The sequence below is a fragment of the Sarcophilus harrisii genome, chromosome 4, assembly GCF_902635505.1.
Source record: "Sarcophilus harrisii chromosome 4, mSarHar1.11, whole genome shotgun sequence".
Taxonomy (NCBI): Eukaryota; Metazoa; Chordata; class Mammalia; order Dasyuromorphia; family Dasyuridae; genus Sarcophilus; species Sarcophilus harrisii.
In genome coordinates, this window is record NC_045429.1 from 297,185,132 (window position 1) to 297,204,482 (window position 19,351).

A 19,351-nucleotide genomic window follows, 5' to 3' on the forward strand; every position below is an offset into this window, starting at 1 on the left:
CAGTTTTTGAATTAAACAAAACAAAATATCTTAAATTATAGTGAAGGGTGTTGAGGTTAGACATAAATAACTTTATGATGAAACAGGGTGTAGCAACTGAATTTAGTTATTAAGTGAAGGGATAGTACAAATTTCTCTGAGAAATTTGAAAATAGAAGATTTCATATCTTTCTTATTTTCTAGTCATAATTATCTAGGCCAATTTATTTTAAAAAAACATACTTTCAAGTCTTTCATTTTCTGAATTCCTTATGCATGGTAGCCACCATCTGACTGATATTCAAGAACTATTTCTTTTTTTTTGAACTTTATACATTAGGAAATGACTAGAAATATAGTCATTTCTCCTAATGAGTCCATAAAAATGGTAAAATTATTTTGTCTCTACATATAAAGAACCTGAGGTCTAATTGAAACTGGTTTTAAATTTTATAATAGATTGCAGGTAGCAGCATGCTTTTAATGAACATAATTGCATTTTATTATGTCTAGTTCTATAAAAAAAGTCGTTATATAGTGGAATTCTGAACAATCTCTCTCTATCGCTTCTCTTTTGAAATCCATGCCATTTTTCTGTACATGTTCTTTAACCCACCACCAGTGTTGTGTAGGGCACACAAAGTTACATATATCCCTTTTTGGAGAAAGCTCTTGGTGGAGGTTAATAAACTAGTGAGCAATTTCTATTTGTAGGCTCTAAGAAAAAAGAGCTAAATATATGTTAATAACTGCTGACATTTTATGCTGCTGTAGTAGAGATGGCTTTGGGGGGCAGGCTGGGAAGGGGAGATGCATTCACACATCGTGCCTCTCATCTATTCCATGAACATTTGAAATGCCAGGGAATCAGATCTAACTTTTCCCTTCTTTCACATTCCATTTAATTTGAACATTAAAAGCAGGATATAATAAGTGGTTGTGGTTCTACAACTGACCAAATCAAGATATACTATTGACTGGTTGCTTATGAAAATATTCCTGACCTAATCCAATCTCCTTATTTTATAGATGAAACAGTGTTATAAAGATATGATATTTGATATGATTTTAGCAGTAGAAATAAGTGAAGGTATAATGAGGACATGGCATCCAAGCTGAGTCCAAAAAATGTCAACAGTTAGTAAAAACAAAAAAAGCACAAATCTTTTCCAGGAATGGAAAATAATGTGCACAAAATCACATAAGTAGAAAAGGGAGGACAAAACAGTAATTGCAAACAGCCTAGTTTTTTATTGTTTAGTGTCAAAAAGACAAGATATATGAAATGATATTAAAATTTACACAGTGGCAGAATAGGGACTAGAAACAAGACCTTCTGATTCCTGGTACAAGGCTTTTAAAAAATGCTTATTGTTTATTGTTAATAGAGTCACCATATTTACTGTACTATAGTGTTTAGTATTAACTGACTTCTACTGCTAAAAGTAATCCCTCTCTTTTAGAATCTCTGAGCCTAATTGACCTTTGAACTTCATTTTATAGCTTTTAAAGTTTTTTTTTTAATTACATTAAAGTTATTTAAACTCCTTGAAGGCAGTAGTCTTCATTTCTATAGTTCCCATGCCTGATGTTTAGTAAGAACTGGGAGGCCATGTAAAAAGTGGGAAAATGAGGTATAGTTCTAGCATTCCAGGGCCTTATCTCATAATAGTTAAGATATAAATATAAAATAGTAAGTATAGATAACTGTAAAAACAGCATAGAATTCAATAGTAGAATAAAAGAGGTGGAAAGTGTTATGATATTTATTTAAAAGGAATAAAAGATTTCTTCCTACTGGAATAATCTGAGAAAACTTTATGAAGCAGGCTTTGAAGGATTGTCAGGAATTGGACCTGTGGAACCATTGATAAGAAAGAACATTTGAAATAAAGGGTTCAGTATAAGCAAAGATGTGGAAATGACAAAATAGGATGTATTCAGGAAATGACAAAATAGGACAATATAAATGGAATAAAGCAGAATAGTAGGAAATGAGCCTGAAAAGTTCAGTCAGAACTATATTGTAATGGATCTTGTATATAAGGGTAGAATTCAGGACAGACACAAAAGTAGAGTTTGGGGTTTGAGGCATTTGAGAAACTATGGAACATTTTCAGTAGAAGTTAAAGTAGATTAACATAATCATGATGGTATATCATACATGCTTCTCTTCAAAGATGAAGAGACTATAAAATATAACTGTGCCTTAAAAAATTATGAATTTTACCTGAAGAGAGCTTTGAGATTCTCTGGAAGATCTGTACGACCAGCATAGCCAGGGTTCATCGTGATGAAGATTCCCACTGAGGGATTCAGTTTAATCTCCTCCCCAAGGAAGTTGAAATACAGTTTTTTATCCCTGATTGCATCTTGGATACTTTTCACCTGATAAAAAAAATCAACACATTTTATTCAATGCAATGTATAAATAGATCAGATACCACTCTATTAGGAGAAATTATCCCCTCTGTACACAGTATGTTTAGTTCTTCTCAGATTTCAGCCTTGATTGGCATGGAATACTGAGTCCCTAAAATCTTTAACACAGAGAGATAAACATAAGCACATATATACATATATACATGTATGCATTCACATATATATATGCATACATATCTACTAGGAGTTGCAGCATAATGTAATTTTTAAAATTCTAGATTTAGAGTCAAGGATATAGGTTTAAATTTCAATTCTGTTATTTCTTACCTAAATGACCTTGGGCAGGTCACACAATCTCTCAGGACCTCAGTTTTGTCTCTGCTAAAATGAAAAAGTTGAACTAGATATTGTCTAAGGTTTCTTCTAGCTCTAAATTTGTGGTTTCTGTGTGTGATAAATGTAGTATTCCATCCCATTTGGGTAGACTTATCTGATCCTTTCTGGATCCTAGATTAATTCTATATGGATATCACCCCAAATTTTTCTTTCCTTCCTTCCTTCCTTCCTTCCTTCCTTCCTTCCTTCCTTCCTTCCTTCCTTCCTTCCTTCCTTCTTCCTTCCTTCCTTCCTTCCTTCCTTCCTTCCTTCTTCCTTCCTTCCTTCCTTCCTTCCTTCTTTCCTTCCTTCCTTCCTTCCTTCCTTCTTTCCTTCCTTCCTTCTCTTCCTTCCTTCCTTCCTTCCTTGCTTCATTTTCTCTCTTCTCTCTTTTCCCCTCTCCCTTCCACCCTCCATTCTTTCTCTCCTCCTTTACTTCCTCCCTTCCTTTCTTCCTTTTTTCCCTGAAAGTATACCAGCTACTCAAAAGTCTTATTTAATATTAATCTATACAAAATTCTATTTTTCTGACCCGAACCAGTATTCACTCCTCCCTAGACAGTCTAGGGATCTTTCTGTTCCTAGGATTTCACCATATTAGTACCATACTTAGACACTCAATTACCTTTAATCCTACTGAACTTTAGAGTTCATGAGCTCAAGTAATCCACTATCCTCCCCAGTAAGAAGGAAGAAAGGTATGTGCCACCATGTAGGCTATCAATCAATAATTCGTCTTTTTTATTTAGGCTCCAAACTCTAAAATATGTATAGCACTTGCCTTGTTAGGAAATATATTTAATTTAACATTTACAAATTGCTCTGAGACTGGAAGCTGAAGCAAGTGTCAAATACCATTTCTGGTGTTTAGCCTGATTCAACATTCCTTTATGCTACAAAGGATCTGCAAAACAAAGCAGTCAGCAAAAAATGTACTTGTTAAGAAGTAGACATCTGTATTTCTGTGTAAAATCCTGTGAGAGATGCTTTATGAAGAGTCAGAGCAACTTTGAAAGTGCAATAACTCATAAATATTAGCACTTAATAGAGGTGTACATAATTGCAGATTTTCTTCATCAATTTTCTCCATCACCACAGAAGCATCTGAGCCTAGAAACTAAATAAATGATTCACTTGCATGTGAGCTAGGAAGCTGAGAGAAAGTGCTAAGTGCTCTGAGGGATCTTGTTGAGATCTAATGAACACGCGTGCAGTTTGTGTATACAAGAACTAACCTGCAAAGCTATTTGAGTGTAGGGGAAGACACTGGCAGCTACAACCTGCTATAAAAATATTCTTAGATATTATATAATAGAATAGAATAAAACCAAATTTATTTGATAACCTTATTATATATTTAAAAGAAATAGGATGTACATAACACATTTGTAGTTTTGTGTAACATGTCCCAGGGCAGCTAGTGTTCAAATCCAATCAATTATCCTATTTTATTAAACTCTTTATTTATCATAGTCTTATTTATTGTATTTCCAAAACATCTCCTTCACATTTGTCCCCTCTTCTCAACTTCAGCTGCCATCCTAGTTCAGGCTGTTATTATCTTTATTTTGGACTTTTATAAAAGTATCCTAAGCGGTTACTCTGTCTTTAAGGCTCTCTACTTTTTAATCCATCATAGAAATAATAAAATAATCTTCCTGGTTCACAGGTATGATGACATAATTACTTTGCTCAAAAATTATTAGAGGCTTCCCATTGTCTAAAGGTGCAAGACTAACTCTTTAGTCTGGCATTCACATTCTTGTAGTATTATTTCACAGCACTTCATGGACTCTGTGCGAGCAAAACATAACAGTCCCCACATCCATCAATTCATTGAAAATGTACTCTCTTTTCACCCTCACCTTTTAGAACATTGTGATTCAAAATTCAGTCCAGATACCAGACCTCTCCATAAAGCCTTCTTATATCCCTCCAAATGTATAAGTTCAATTGTATTCAAATGTATAAGTGCAATTTTTTTTCTAGACCTCTTTTTTGTTTCCATCATATTTTAAAGGAGAAAAATTATATAGGCTAAAGGGAAAGATAAAAATAAGATGAAGAAAAAGGAAAAGAAGATGATGAAGTTTTTAAACAAATATGTAAGGCTGATACATAGGATGAATGAATAAATCCAATTTTCTCCTTAGATCGCTATACTATTTTAAGTGAAAGTGATTCAGATACTGTTTGTGTGCAACAAACAGAATACTTTAAAAATGTTAAGTATTTACTTGTTTTCTCTATATTAAAGTATGAAACTATTAGGGATTCCAATATGAACTTTTATTTTGTTAAAAATAATGGAAAGGATCCCTCCTTCTATATATTACATAATGATTCTGTATAGTTTCAAAAAATGCAGATAATAAAGTTTACATTCACAGCTGCTACATGGAGGCAAAATTCCAAAAGATATAGAAAGATGATCATATTTTTCCTATCAGTGTCCATCTTTTCACTTGGGTTTCATGGAACAGTGTTGGATTTTATAAGAACTGTTAGAACCCATTTAAAATCAGAGGAAAGTGCCCAATAGATAGCTGAGAAGAAATAATGGCATGAGAAGATGTAATTAGTCAATCTGGAGTATAAATCCTGGCAGTATACAAGGAGTACCTGATTGTTGTTCCTCTGTGATCCCTACTTTATCAGACCTATCTCTCCAAATATTCCTTATTTCTTTCAAGACTCAAACCAGGGTCTACCTTAACTAACTTTACTATTTAGCTAACCTTATTCCACACTAATTTTTTCCATCTTCAAATTTCTATAACAGTTAAGAATTTTTCTGTCAGGCAATTTTTATATCACATACTTGATTTGCTGTTGCTTTTTAATTCTGTCTCGTTGTTTTGTCATGTAACTCTGATCTTTTCAAGTGACTGGAAAGTAATATGCATAGCAGAAATTGTTGGGTTTGAAATTAGAAATCATATTTTGACATTACACTTATTATATGTGTTACAATGAGCAAGAATTCTAACATCCCTGAGTTAGTTTCCTTTTCTGTAGGAGAGTTTACAAAAAATAATAAGAATATAAGTCTGTTGCTTCCTCTTCTCTCTCTCACTTGGCCACTTTGCAGCCTAGATTCTGATCTTATCACTCCACCAAAATTTCTCTTTCCAAAGTTAGTTGTGATCTTTTAATTGCAAAATGTGGTGGTCTTTTCTCAGTCTTCATCCTTTTTTTCAGCCTTTGCAACTCTTACTATTCACTCCTGGATATTATCTCCTCTCTGGGTTTTTGTGATGTTTTCTTTCTATCTATTTGGTTGCCTTCTGTTAGTCTCTTATATTGAATCACCATTCATGTTCCACTTTTTCTCTAAGTATAATGCAGAGGACTGTCCTGAATCCTCTTCTTTATTTCTCTCTTTTGCTTATATCATTATATCATTAATCCATGGAGTCAAACATCATCTTTATGCAAATAACTCCTAGAACTACATATCTACCCCTCAGCTCTCTCCTGACCTCTGTATCACTAATTGCCTATTGGCCATTTCCAAATGGAAGCCATATCTTGCTTAGAAAACTTCTGTTGCTCTGGGATAAAATGCAAACTCTTGTTTTTTCCTTCCTTTCTGTCATTCCTTTATAGAATTTATTACAAAATATTTCCCTTCACACACTCCATATTCTGATTAATCTAGCCTATAACACTTGCTATCTCTCATTGTATAATATTTGATGTGGTGCAGTGAATAGAGTAATGGATACAGAGTCAAACAAGTCTTGATTTTTTGGTTTGCCTCTAACACTTGCTAGCTGTGTAATCCTTGGCAAGTCACTTGCCCTTTCAATTCTCAGTTTCCTTATCTATAAAATAGAGATTATAATAACATTTACTCTCCTCCCCCCAGGGTTATTGTGAAGATAAAATGATGTAATATTTACAAAATAATTTATAGAATGCTATATAAGTGCTAATTATTATTCTATGTGTCTTTGCAAAGGTTGTCGTCTATACTTAAAAAAATCTCCTTTCTCATCTCCATTTAAATTTAAATTTCTGAGCACACAAACTGTACACAGTGTAGTAGTATTAGGCACTTGAGCCTTGAGGTCAACATTAATGATTCTAAAGTTCAAAAAACTCTTAATCTAAATGGAATATATAATTATAAAGAAGCTTAGGCTAGTAGAAGTTGTCCCATTTTCTACATGAATTCTTTCATATAACTTTCCCTATTGTTATTGTTTCCCTCCACAACCTTATTTTGTATTTATTTTTACATATTTATTGAATTTATATATATATATATACACTTGTTTCCCCCAAAAGTGTGCTCATTGACAGCAAAAGTTGTTTAATTTTGTCTTTGTAGTCAGTGACTTGCATATAGTAGAGAATTAATAAGTGCCTGTTAATTGAATATTGAAATGAGGAAGTTATTTATTGCAGCATATTTTCATTAGGATAAAAGAGAAAAGCTACAGATAAAAGATCAGTCATATTAGAAATAAAAAATGCTATCATTGCAAATATTTACCAGTTTTAAAGTTTGCAAATCTCCTCTGTGCTCTAAGCACATACATCAGAATAATGGCATGTGCAGCACGAATTTTATTATTCCTTAAAAGCTTTTTGAATCATCTTTCATTTTTATAATCTTAGTACCTTAACTTTAAACCAAACTATAAGGACATATAAGATTTGAAAGTCATTTAGTTTACGAGAGTGAATTTTCTGTATTAGAGCAAGCTATTGTCACAAGCCTTTTACATCAGAACCACCCATTCACTTTCATTGAAGGTGTTGTACTTGTATATATTTTACTTTGTGATGGCATAGAATCTGCTCCATATCCATTGATATTTTAATTGTATATGATGTATTTGAGCTGTTCATAGAAGGACACTGGGATAGACCTTTGAAAAAGGATTTGCTTTACCATAATACCTCATCATAATGCTAATTACTGACATTTAGATAGCATTTAAAGGTTTAGAAGCACTTGATATGAGTTATTACAAAGGCAATATAGTGTAATAGAGCACTTACTGAGCTTAGAGCCAGAATACTCAAATTTAAATCCTATTTTGAGTTGCTTTGTGATCATAAGCATATTACTCAATATTAAATATCTCTATTTTCTCATCTTCAAAATAGGAAATATGATAATAATGATACTTGTAATACTATTATAACAATAACCAGGATTTACATAGCACTTTATAGTTTACAAAATGCCTTATAAATATTATCTCATTTTACCCTCACACCAGTTTAGGGAGGGCTGGTGCTATTAATATCCCCATTTTACAGATGAAGAAATGGAAACAAATATCGGTTAAGTGAATTGCTTGGGATCTCACAGCTAGTGACTGAGTCTGGATTTGAACTCAGTTCTTCCTGAAGTCAAATCTAAAACTAGATACTGCCCTATAAGTGCTATTTATTTATACCATTTACTTCATAGGAATTGTGTAAAGAAAGCAAATTTAAAATCTTAAAGTTTTATATAAATTTGAGTTGTCAGTGTTATTTCTTTTCATCCTCAAAACAGAGCTTTAAACTAGATGATTTGAGTATTATTACCCCCATTTTATACATCAGGAAGCCAAAACTCAATTAGTCAACTAGCAATTTGCCTAAGGTTATGTGGCTATTAAGTGATTTAAATCTGTTTCCTGAAGCTAAACTCAATACATTTTCCATTGCCCCCCACCATCTCTCATTAAGACTATAGAAATTCGAAAAGATGAGGGTGGAGCCAAGATGGTAGAGAAGGCACACACAACTTTCTAAGCTCCTCTCATTCCCCTCATAACCAACTATTTAATTCAGCCTCAAAAATAGCTCTTCACTGCTTAAATTCATGAAGATTAGAAGCACACAATTTACCAGCAGAAGATAATCTGGAAGATTGCCAGGAAAGGTTTGTCCTGAGGGGCCAGGAACAGACTAGCACAGGCAGCAAGAGACTAGTGTCCTGAGCAAACCAGGGGTGGGGGTGATCTCTGTGGCTAGAGAAGTTATAGAGATGACTCTGCTATAGGCTAACTGCTCTGCCTTAATTACAAAGCAGTAAAGTGGCAGAGAAATTTTTTTTTTTTAAATAACTTTTTATTGACAGAACCTATGCCAGGGTAGTTTTTTACAACATTATCCCTTGCACTCACTTCTGTTCCAATTTTTCCCCTCCCTCCCTCCGCCCTCTCCCCAAAGATGGCAAGCCGTTCTATACATGTTAAATAGATTGCAGTGGATCTTGGATATATATATGTGTGCAGAACTGAACAGTTTTCTTGTTGCTCATGGAGAATTGGATTTAGAAGGTATAAATAACCCGAGAAGAAGAACAAAAATGCAAGCAGTTTACATTCATTTCCTAGTGTTCTTTCTTTGGGTGTAGCTGCTTCTGTCCATCCTTGATCAATTGAAACTCGGTTGGATCTTGTCTTTGTTGATGAAATCCACTTCCATCAGAATACATCCTCATACAGTATCGCTGTTGAGGTATATAATGATTTCCTGGTTCTGCTCATTTCGCTCAGCATCAGTTCATGTAAGTCTCGCCAATCCTCTCTGTATTCGTCCTGTTGGTCATTTCTTACAGGACAATAATATTCCATAACATTCATATACCACAATTTACTCAACCATTCTCCAATTGATGGGCATCCATTCATTTTCCAGCTTCTGGCCACTACAAACAGGGCTGAGTGGCAGAGAAATTAAAGCCTAAAACAGGAGCTACTCTAAAAAACACCAGAATCTAACAAGATCTGGCTATAACTACTCAAACTGGGAAGTGACTCAGGCAGACTGAAATGCAGCCCTGCAGCCACATCCTGCAGTTTGGGGCTTTTGCGGGGCAGTTACAAACCCGCATGGCAGGGGGGCACAGCCTTGGCAGCCTCTAATCAGCACAGTGGGGGGCTTGGCCTGGAGCAATAGAACTTCCGCAGCAGGACTGTGCTTCCCAGGGCAGAGACACTTCTGGTCCCTGCTAGTCCCTTCACTGCTCAACTGCTAATACTCACAGCCCCAGGGCAGGATTTGGCTTAGGGTAGTGAAACTCTCACTGCTCAGCTTCTAGCCCCAGGGCAGTCGTTATCTCACACAGTAGGGTTCTTTGCAAGGCACTTTCCCAGCTCTGCCCTGTAGGCCTGAGTTACATCCCAGTGAGGAATTCTTTCCCAGAGCATTCCAGGATCTTGCTGCTTTTTGTAGCCTGCTGGCAGGACAGATACCCATCCATACACCTCTCACTACTCTGCAGAGGAAGCTGGTAACCTCCTGCCCTGAAGGCAGACCCTATAGGCTTTAACAAAATGAGTAAAAAAATCAAAAGGAGGATTGATAGTTTCTATTCAGAAAGAGAACAGCTTTTCAACCCTGAAGAAACTAATAGCAGACAGTCTCTAGACAAATGTTGGTCCCCAATACAAAAGACTCTCCTAGAAGAGACTATTAAAAACCTTAAAAGAGAACTAGAAGAAAAATAGGGAAAGGAAAGAGAAGCTATGCAAGAGAGTACAGAAAAGACACTAAAAGAAAAATTTGATAAAGTGGAAAAAGAAAACAACTTCCTGAAATGTGAATTAGAAAAGGTAAAAATCTCCCAAGAAGTGCAGGGAAACAGAATTTGTGAATTGAAAAAAGAAAATAACTCACTAAAAAAAAAAAAAATTAGTGAAGTGGAAAAAAATTCCATAGAGCAAAACAACTCATTTAAAAACTCAATTGGACATAAACAAAAAGAAGTAAAAAAAGCTAATGAAGAAAATAACTCACTAAAAATCAGAACTGAACAAATAGAAATGACTGGTTCATTGAGACATCAAGAATCAGTCAAGCAAAACCAAAAAAATGAAAGATTGGCAAAAAATGTGAAATACTTACTTGGAAAAACAACAGACCTGGAAAATAGATCTAGGAGAGATAATGTGAGGATCACGTTATGATGCATTATTGCATCATTACTGCAATTATTATGATGAAAATTTGATGAAAAAAAGAGTCTAGATGCTATTTTACAGGAAATCATCAAAGAGAACTGCCCAGAAGTAATAGAAATGGAAGGTAAAATAGGTGTTGAAAGAATCCATCGAATACCTTCTGAAAAAGACCCTAAAATAAAGACTCCAAGGAATATTGTGGCCAAACTTCAGAATTTTCAGACTAAAGAAAAAATTTTACAAGCAGCCAGGAAAAAACAGTTTAAATACTGAGGTGCCACAATAAGGGTCATGCAAGATCTGGCTGCCTCAACATTAAAGGATCAAAGGGTCTGGAATTTGATATTCCGAAAGGCAAAAGAACTTGGAATGCAGCCAAGAATAAACTGCCCAGCTAAGCTGAGCATTTTTTTTTCCCATGGAAGAAGATGGACATTTAATAAAACAGAGGAATTCCATCTGTTTCTAAGGAAAAAACGAGACTTAAACAAAAAATTTGATCTCCAACAACAGGACTCAAGAGAAGTAGAAAAAGGTAAAAGGAACTCTTGAAAACTGTATTTTGTTGTGGATATACATAAAAACCACATGTACAATTTGGTTTTACTGATATAACATAAAAAAGGGAAGTAGAAATGGAAAGGGGATAGTGTCAGAAAAAGGGAAAAGGGGAGATAAAAAGAGGGAAACTACATGCGACGATGAGGCAAAGGAAACCTATCAAATCTGAGGGAACTTAGAGAGGGGGAGGAACATTGTGCGAATCTTAATCTCATCAGAGTTGGCTCAAAAAGGAAATAATTGACATTTGTTTTACAGAGAATCTTCTCTCACCTCATTAAAAAGTGGGAGAAGAAAAGGGAAAAGAAAAAGTGTAATAAGGGAAGCGTAGAAGAAAGGAGAAGGGATTCAAAGGGAGGAGGGAGGGATACTAAAGAGGGAGAGCTGGGTGATGCAAGTGGGACCAATAAGTTTGATTTTAGGGAAGAGGGGAAGGAGGGCAAGAAAAAGAAAAGCATAATCTGGGGATATTAGGATGGCAGGAAATACAGAATTAGTAATTTTAACCATAAATGTGAATGGGATGCACTTTCCCATAAAGAGGAGGTGGATAGCAGACTGGATCAAAAGTCAGAACCCTACAATATGTTGTTTACAGTAAACACATTTAAAACAGGGAGATACATACAGAGTAAAGGCAAAAGGCTGGAACAGAATCTATTATGCTTCAGGTGAAGTCAAAAAAGCAGGGGTAGCCATCCTTATCTCAGATCAAGCAAAAGCAAAAATTGATCTAATTAAAAGAGATAAGGAACAAAACTATATCTTGCTAAAGGGTACTATAGACAATGAAGCAATATCAGTATTAAACATATATGCACCAAGTGGTATAGCATCTAACTTCCTAAAGGAGAAGTTAAGAGAGTTGTGAGAAGAAATAGACAGGAAAACTATAATAGTGGGAGATCTCAATCTTGCACTCTCAGATTTAGATAAATCAAATCACAAAACAAATAAGAAAGAAATTAAAGAGGTAAATAGAATGTTAGAAAAATTTGGTATGCTAGATCTCTGGAGAAAACTGAATGGTGACAGAAAGGAGTATACTTTCTTCTCCACAGTTCCTGGAACCTACACAAAAATTGACCATATATTAGGACATAAAAACCTCAAAATTAAATGCAGGAGGGCAGAAATAGTAAATGCTTTCTTTTCAGATCACAATGCAATAAAAACTATATTCAACAAAAAGTTAGGTGTAAAAGATAATGACAACTGTGAGACATCATACCAAAATTTGTGGGATGCAGCCAAAGCGGTAATAAGAGGAAATTTTATATCCTTAGAGGCTTACTTGAATAAAATAGAGAAAGAAAAGATCAATGAATTTGGCTTGCAACTTAAAAAGCTAGAAAAAGACCGAATTAAAAATCCCCAATCAATTACTAAACTTGAAATTCTAAAATTAAAAGAAGAAATTAATAGTATTGAAAGTAAAAAAAAAACTATTGAACTAATAAATAAAACTAAGAGTTGGTTTTATGAAAAAACAATAAAATTGATAAACCTTTGGTAAATCTGATTAGAAAAAGGAGAGAGGAAAATCAAATTAGTAGTCTTAAAAATGAAAAGGGAGAACTTTCCACCAATGAAGAGGAAATTAAAGAAATAATAAGGGGTTACTTTGCCCAACTTTATGCCAATAAATTTGATAACCTAAGTGAAATGGATGACTACCTCTAAAAATATAGACTTTCCAGATTATCATACGAGGAAGTAAATTGCTTAAATTGTCCCATTTCAGAAAAAGAAATAGAACAAACTATTAATCAACTCCCTAAAAAAAAATTCCCCAGGACCAGATGGATTGACATGTGAATTCTACCAAACACTCAAAGAACAATTAGTCCCAATGCTTTATAAACTATTTGAAAAAATAGGTAATGAAGGAGTCCTACCAAATTCCTTTTATGACCCAGACATGGTACTGATATCTAAACTAAGTAGGTTGAAAACAGAGAAAGAAAATTATAGACCAATCTCCCTAATGAATATTGATGCTAAAATCTAGCAAAAAGACTACAGAAAATCATCCCCAGCATAATACATCATGATCAAGTAGGAGTTATATCAGGAATGCAGGGCTCATTCAATATTAGGAAAACTATCAGTATAATTGGCCATATTAATAACCAAAGTAACAAAAACCATATGATCATCTCAATAGATGCAGAAAATGCATTTGATAAGATCCAACATCCATTCCTATTGAAAACACTTGAGAGTATAGGAATAAATGGACTTTTCCTTAAAATAATCAGTAGCATCTATTTAAAACTAGCAGTAAGCATCATATGTAATAGGGACAAACTGCAACGATTCCTAATAAGATCAGGAGTGAAACAAGGTTGCCCACTATCACTGTTACTCTTTAATATTGTATTAGAAATGCTAGCTTTGTCAATACGAGTTGAGAAAGAGATTAAAGGAATAAGAATAGGCAATGAGAAAACCAAATTATCACTCTTTGCTGATGATATGATGGTATACTTAGAGAATCCCAGAGATTATACTAAAAAGTTATTAGAAACAATCTACACCTTTAGCAAAGTTGCTGGATACAAAATAAACCCACATAAATCATCAGCATTCTTATATACCACTAACAAAACCCAACAGTTAGAGTTACAAAGAGAAATTCCATTTAAAGTAACTACTGATTGTATATAATATTTAGGAATCTATCTGCCAAGGGAAAATCAGAAACTTTATGAGCAGAACTACAAAACACTTTCCACACAAATTAAGTCTGATCTAACCAACTGGAAAAAATATTAAATGCTCTTGGATTGAGGGAGCAAATATAATAAAGATGACAATACTACCTGAACTAATCTATTTATTTAGCACTATACCAATCAGACTCCCAAAAAACTATTTTTATGACCTAGAAAAAATAACAACAAAGTTCGTATAGAAAAACAAAAGGTCAAGAATTTCAAGGGAATTAATGAAAAAAAAATCAAATGAAGATGCCCTAGCTGTACCAGATCTAAAATTATATTATAAAGCAGCGGTTACTAAAACCATCTGGTATTGGCTAAAAAATAGACTAGTTGATAGGTTAGGGTCAAAGGACAAAACAGCCAATAACTTTAAGTATCTAGTGTTTGACAAACCCAAAGACCCCAGTTTTTGGCATAAGAATGCATTATTTGACAAAAATTGCTGGGAAAATTGGAAATTAGTATGGCAGAAACTAGGCATTGACCCACACTTAACACTGTACACAAAGATAAGGTCAAAATGGGTTCATGACCTAGGCATAAAGAATGAAATTATTAATAAATTAGAGGAACACAGGATAGTTTACCTTTCAGACCTGTGGAAGAGGAAGGAATTTATGATCAAAGAAGAACTAGAGATCACTATTGACTACAAAATAGAAAATTTTGATTATATCAAATTGAAAAGTTTTTGTACAAACAAAACTAATGCAGGCAAGATTAGAAGGGAAACAATAAACTGGGAAAACATTTTTACAGTCAAAAGTTCTGATAAAGGCCTCATTTCCAAAACATATAGGATATTGACTCTAATTTATAAGAAATCAAGCCATTCTCCAATTGATAAATGGTCAAAGGATATAAACAGACAATTTTCAGATGATGAAATTGAAACTATTATCACTCATATGAAAGAGTGTTCCAAACCACTATCTATCAGAGAAATGCAAATAAAGAAAACTCTGAGATACCACTACACACCTGTCAAATTGGCTAGAATGACAGGGAATGATAATGCAGAATGTTGGAAGGGATGTGGGAAAACAGGGACAGTCATACATTGTTGGTGGAATTGTGAACACATCCAGCCATTCTGGAGAGCAACTTAGAACTATGCTCAAAAAGTTATTAAACTGTGCATACCCTTTGATCCAGCAGTGTTTCTACTGGGCTTATACCCCAAAGAGATACTAAAGACAGGAAAGGGACCTGTATGTGCCAAAATGTTTGTGGCAGCCCTGTTTGTAGTGGTTAGAAGCTGGAAAATGAATGGATGCCCATTAATTGGAGAATGGTTGAGTAAATTGTGGTATATGAATGTTATAGAATATTATTGTTCTGTAAGAAATGACCAGCAGGATGAATACAGAGAGGATTGGTGAGACTTACATGAACTGATGCTGAGTGAAATGAGCAGAACCAGGAGATCATTATATACCTCAACAACAATAATGTATGAGGATGTATTCTGATGGAAGTGGATTTCTTTGACAGAGAAGATCTAACTCAGTTTCAATTGATCAAGGATGGACAGAAGCAGCTAGACCCAAAGAATGCTTGCATTTTTGTTTTTCTTCCCGGGTTATTTATACTTTCTAAATCCAATTCTCCCTGTGCAACAAGAGAGCTGTTTGGTTCTGCACACATATATTGTATCTAAGATCTACTGTAACTATTTAACATGTATAGGACTTCTTGCCATCTGGGGGAGGGGGATGGAGGGAGGGAGGGGAAAAATCGGAACAGAAGTGAGTGCAAGGGATAATGTTGTGAAAAATTACCCTGGCATGGGTTCTGTCAATAAAAAGTTATTAAGAAAAAAAAAAAGCCTATAGAAATTCTTAATCCCTTAAGACATGATTCTAATGCCATTTCTAGAATACTTTTCTAATTCCTCTCTATTTTCTATCTCAGAAATTAAAAATCTTTTTTTCTAAACCATACATAGAACACATCCCAGAAATATTTATCATAAATTACTTTGTGTTCTAGGATTTTGTGTGTGTGTGTGTGTGTGTGTGTGTGTCCTCTAACAGATTTAAAACCCTATGAAGGCAGTGTTTACATCTGATTTAAACTTTGTGTCTTCCCTATAATCTTTAAATACTTTATAAATGTTTGTTGACCAGAACCAAAAATCACAAAACATACAATACATATGATAATATAATGAAAAAGGTCACAGAAAAACATGTATGATCTGCACACAGAACATAATAAATGTTTTTTGAAGTTAAAGTTAGGAAACCTAGATTTAAATTCTAGGTTTAATTCTTATTAGTGATTTTTACTAGCTACATGACTGCTGGGAAATAACAACCTTTCTATACTACCATTTTCTCCAGTGGGGTTAATAATTCTAAAATTGGGGATAATAATTCCTCTATTACATAATGGAGAATACAATGATACCTTATTGTCATATTGACGAGGGGAGCCCTGACACACTCTCTCTATGTCTCTGTTCTCTCTCTCTCTCTCTCTCTCTGACTTTGGGGGGAAGCTTTGGGAAACTCCCTCAGAGAAGCTCTTTCCTGAGAGACCCACCCCAGGGAATCAAGATAAAGTGGTTTCACTCTGTTATCTGAGTGGGACTAGTTGAATCCAGGACCACTCCTACTTGGCCACAGCTGGAGATTGAGATTTCTAGCCAAGTCTGTTGAGTTGGAGATTAGTCCAGGGACACTCATTTAATTCAAAGATTCTCTATTCTGATTCCAACTCAAACTGCTCCCAGCCCCCACCAAGAGCTACCCATATAACAAGCTTCCTTCAGCTCAATTCCTTGCAGAGGGTCAAAAACAGAAATCATGCCAAAGAACCTCTCTCTCTCTTCTTGGCATAGCTGCAACTCTCTGACTGCTGAAAAGGCATTCTCTTTTTAGTGTTACTCCCTCTTTATCTCTCTCACTTATTTCCCTAATAGGATCTTATTTACCTCTCTGTTGGGATTTCTCTGCTAGATCTTTACTTCTCTGTCGGGACCTTGTCACTAAGGACGTCAGGCTGTAAAAGCTGATTTCTCAGTTCTAACAATAAAGTTCTTTTGCCAGTTTAACTTTTCAGGTTTGTAATTTATGAAGGACTTGTATTGAGCAGAAGGGGGTTCCCACAACTCCCTGCCCTGCACTGAACCTCATCAATATTATGAAGAAAATGCATCTTAAATTGTAAAGTGCTAGATAGATGGCAAACAAATGAATTTTTAAAGTAAGGACGAGGAGACATAACATGCTTCACATACAATCCAGATCACATCACTTCTTACCTAGACACCTGCAATAGTGGTTTAATTGTTTCCATTGCTTCTATTCCCTCCCCTAGCCAATCCACTTAGCTTCCAAACTGATATTCCTAAAGTACAGATCTGAGCATGTCACCTCGCTTAAGAAATGTCAAATAGTTTTGGGGATTAAATACAATTATTAAAAGTTTGACACTTAAAATCTTTATCATTTAGATCCAATCTGTCTTTCAAGATTTATTTCATATGACTTTGTTTTCTTCACTCTCTATTTTATCCAAATGGATCTACTTGCTGTTCTTCCTAAAAGATATTTCCTCTTTTGTCTTTTTGATTGTACACCAACCACTCCTTTATGCCCAGAATGTTCTCCCTACTCACTGCTGCTACCACCAATTAATTTTCAGATCACATGCCACTTCTTTTAGGAAATTTCTCCTCATGCTTTAAGTTATTAGCACACTTTTCCATATTTACTTATCTTGATACTGATTATTTACTCTTGACATAAACTGAAATCTTTTGGGGGGCCGGATCCTCTTTGGGAGAACTCTAAGACCCTGGGAAAAACCTGTCAATCTCATTCAATCAGAATTGTCACTTAATTGCCACAAACAACTCTCAGTGGCTCAAACTCCCAGTTAAATAAGGCTGTCTATATTTTTAAACATATGCATAGCCTCTATGCTTTCCTTTAGAAAAGCTGGGAGGTGAAGACAATATAAAGCAGGTAAACAGAGAATTTAAGGAGGGATACAGAATGTGCAGATCAACTAAGACCATTTTAAATGAAATAGAGATAAAGGAGGAGATAACCATAAACATAAAGTGTACTTAAACAAAGAATTTAGTATTTCTCTCAGGATTTAAGTTTCCTCATGGGTAAGATTTGAGAATTAGTCAAGAAATGGCCAAAGATCAAAGCAAGCCCCAATATATTTAGGGCTACAGGCCCAGATATTTTGTGCAGACATCTTAATAGACCATACCCACTGGTAAAGATATTGTCTTCTCAGTGTTAAGCTTTGCTATCTTCCTACCAGGACCTTTTGACTAAGAAGTCTGTCTTCCTAGGAAAGCTGGCTTCTCAGTGCCAATAAATTTCTTTTTGCCACACAGATTTCAGGTTTGTGAATTCTTTTGCATAAGACCTGTACCTCAGATCAGAGGGGATATCCCACCCCAATTATCATACCTTCTCACAACTACCACTTACTTCATCATTTGCACTTCATCACTCTCACTAGAATACAATTCTTTGAAGCCAGGGATTATTTCATTTTTGTATCTAGCACAAAATAGGCACTTAACAATATTTGTCCAATTGAATTGAATTGAAGGGTAAAAGACTTTCAAGATAAAGAAAGAACATGAAATTGAAGTCTTTATTGATGTAAGGTTAAAGATTTTGGCACAAAGAATGAGACTTCTCAGCTTTTGACTCCATACCTGTACTGCCACCACTGAAAGGACCTCCACAGAAATTCTGTTAAATTCATCAAAACAGCCCCAGGCACCAGTCTGAGAAAGGCCTTTGTAGATATTGCCACAGGACTGCAATGCAATATAAAAAGATTAAATTATCAGTAGAATTATTTCTTTTAATAAATGGATAATTCTTAATAGTTATGTACTCTTTTGTTATCATGCAAACTGTCTGTCAAGAACCTGTAATAAAATTTCATGTGCATTGCATTTTTGATGGTTATACAATTGCAACAAACAAAACCTTTTCTTCAAATCTTCTTAAAAAGTCAGTAGAACAGAATTATTGTTGGTCTTGTAAATCAGAAATCCCCCCAAATAAATAAAAGATGATTCCTTTGTGGCTCAGGCATAATTCTTTCCATTTAATCTCATGTCACACTCTGAGGAAAAAAAATCTTTCTATATTTTTCAACATATGCATAGCCTCTATGCTTTCCTTTAGAGAAGCTAGGAGGTGAAGACAATATAAAGCAGGTAAACAGAGAATTTAAGGAGGGATACAGAATGTGCAGAGCAACTAAGGCCATCTTAAATGAAATAGAGATAAAGGAGGAGATAACCATAAACACAAAGTGTACTTAAACAAAGAATTTAGTATTTCTCTCAGGATTTAAGTTTCCTCATGGGTAAAATTTGAGAATTAGTCAAGAAATGGTCAAGAACTATGAGGTTCCTTCCAG

General features: G+C 34.7%; 1 protein-coding gene across 1 annotated transcript in view; it reads right to left on the reverse strand.

Moving 5' to 3' along the window:
* The window catches only part of DNAH9 (dynein axonemal heavy chain 9), a 479,597-nt gene that overhangs the window by 239,858 nt on the left and 220,388 nt on the right, over positions 1-19,351 (reverse strand). Inside the window, exons 28-29 of the mRNA XM_031965533.1 lie at positions 18,633-18,737; positions 2,210-2,367 (exon numbers count right to left, since the gene is read on the reverse strand). Coding sequence (XP_031821393.1) covers positions 2,210-2,367; positions 18,633-18,737 — 263 coding nt within the window. The remainder of the gene's footprint in view (positions 1-2,209; positions 2,368-18,632; positions 18,738-19,351) is intronic.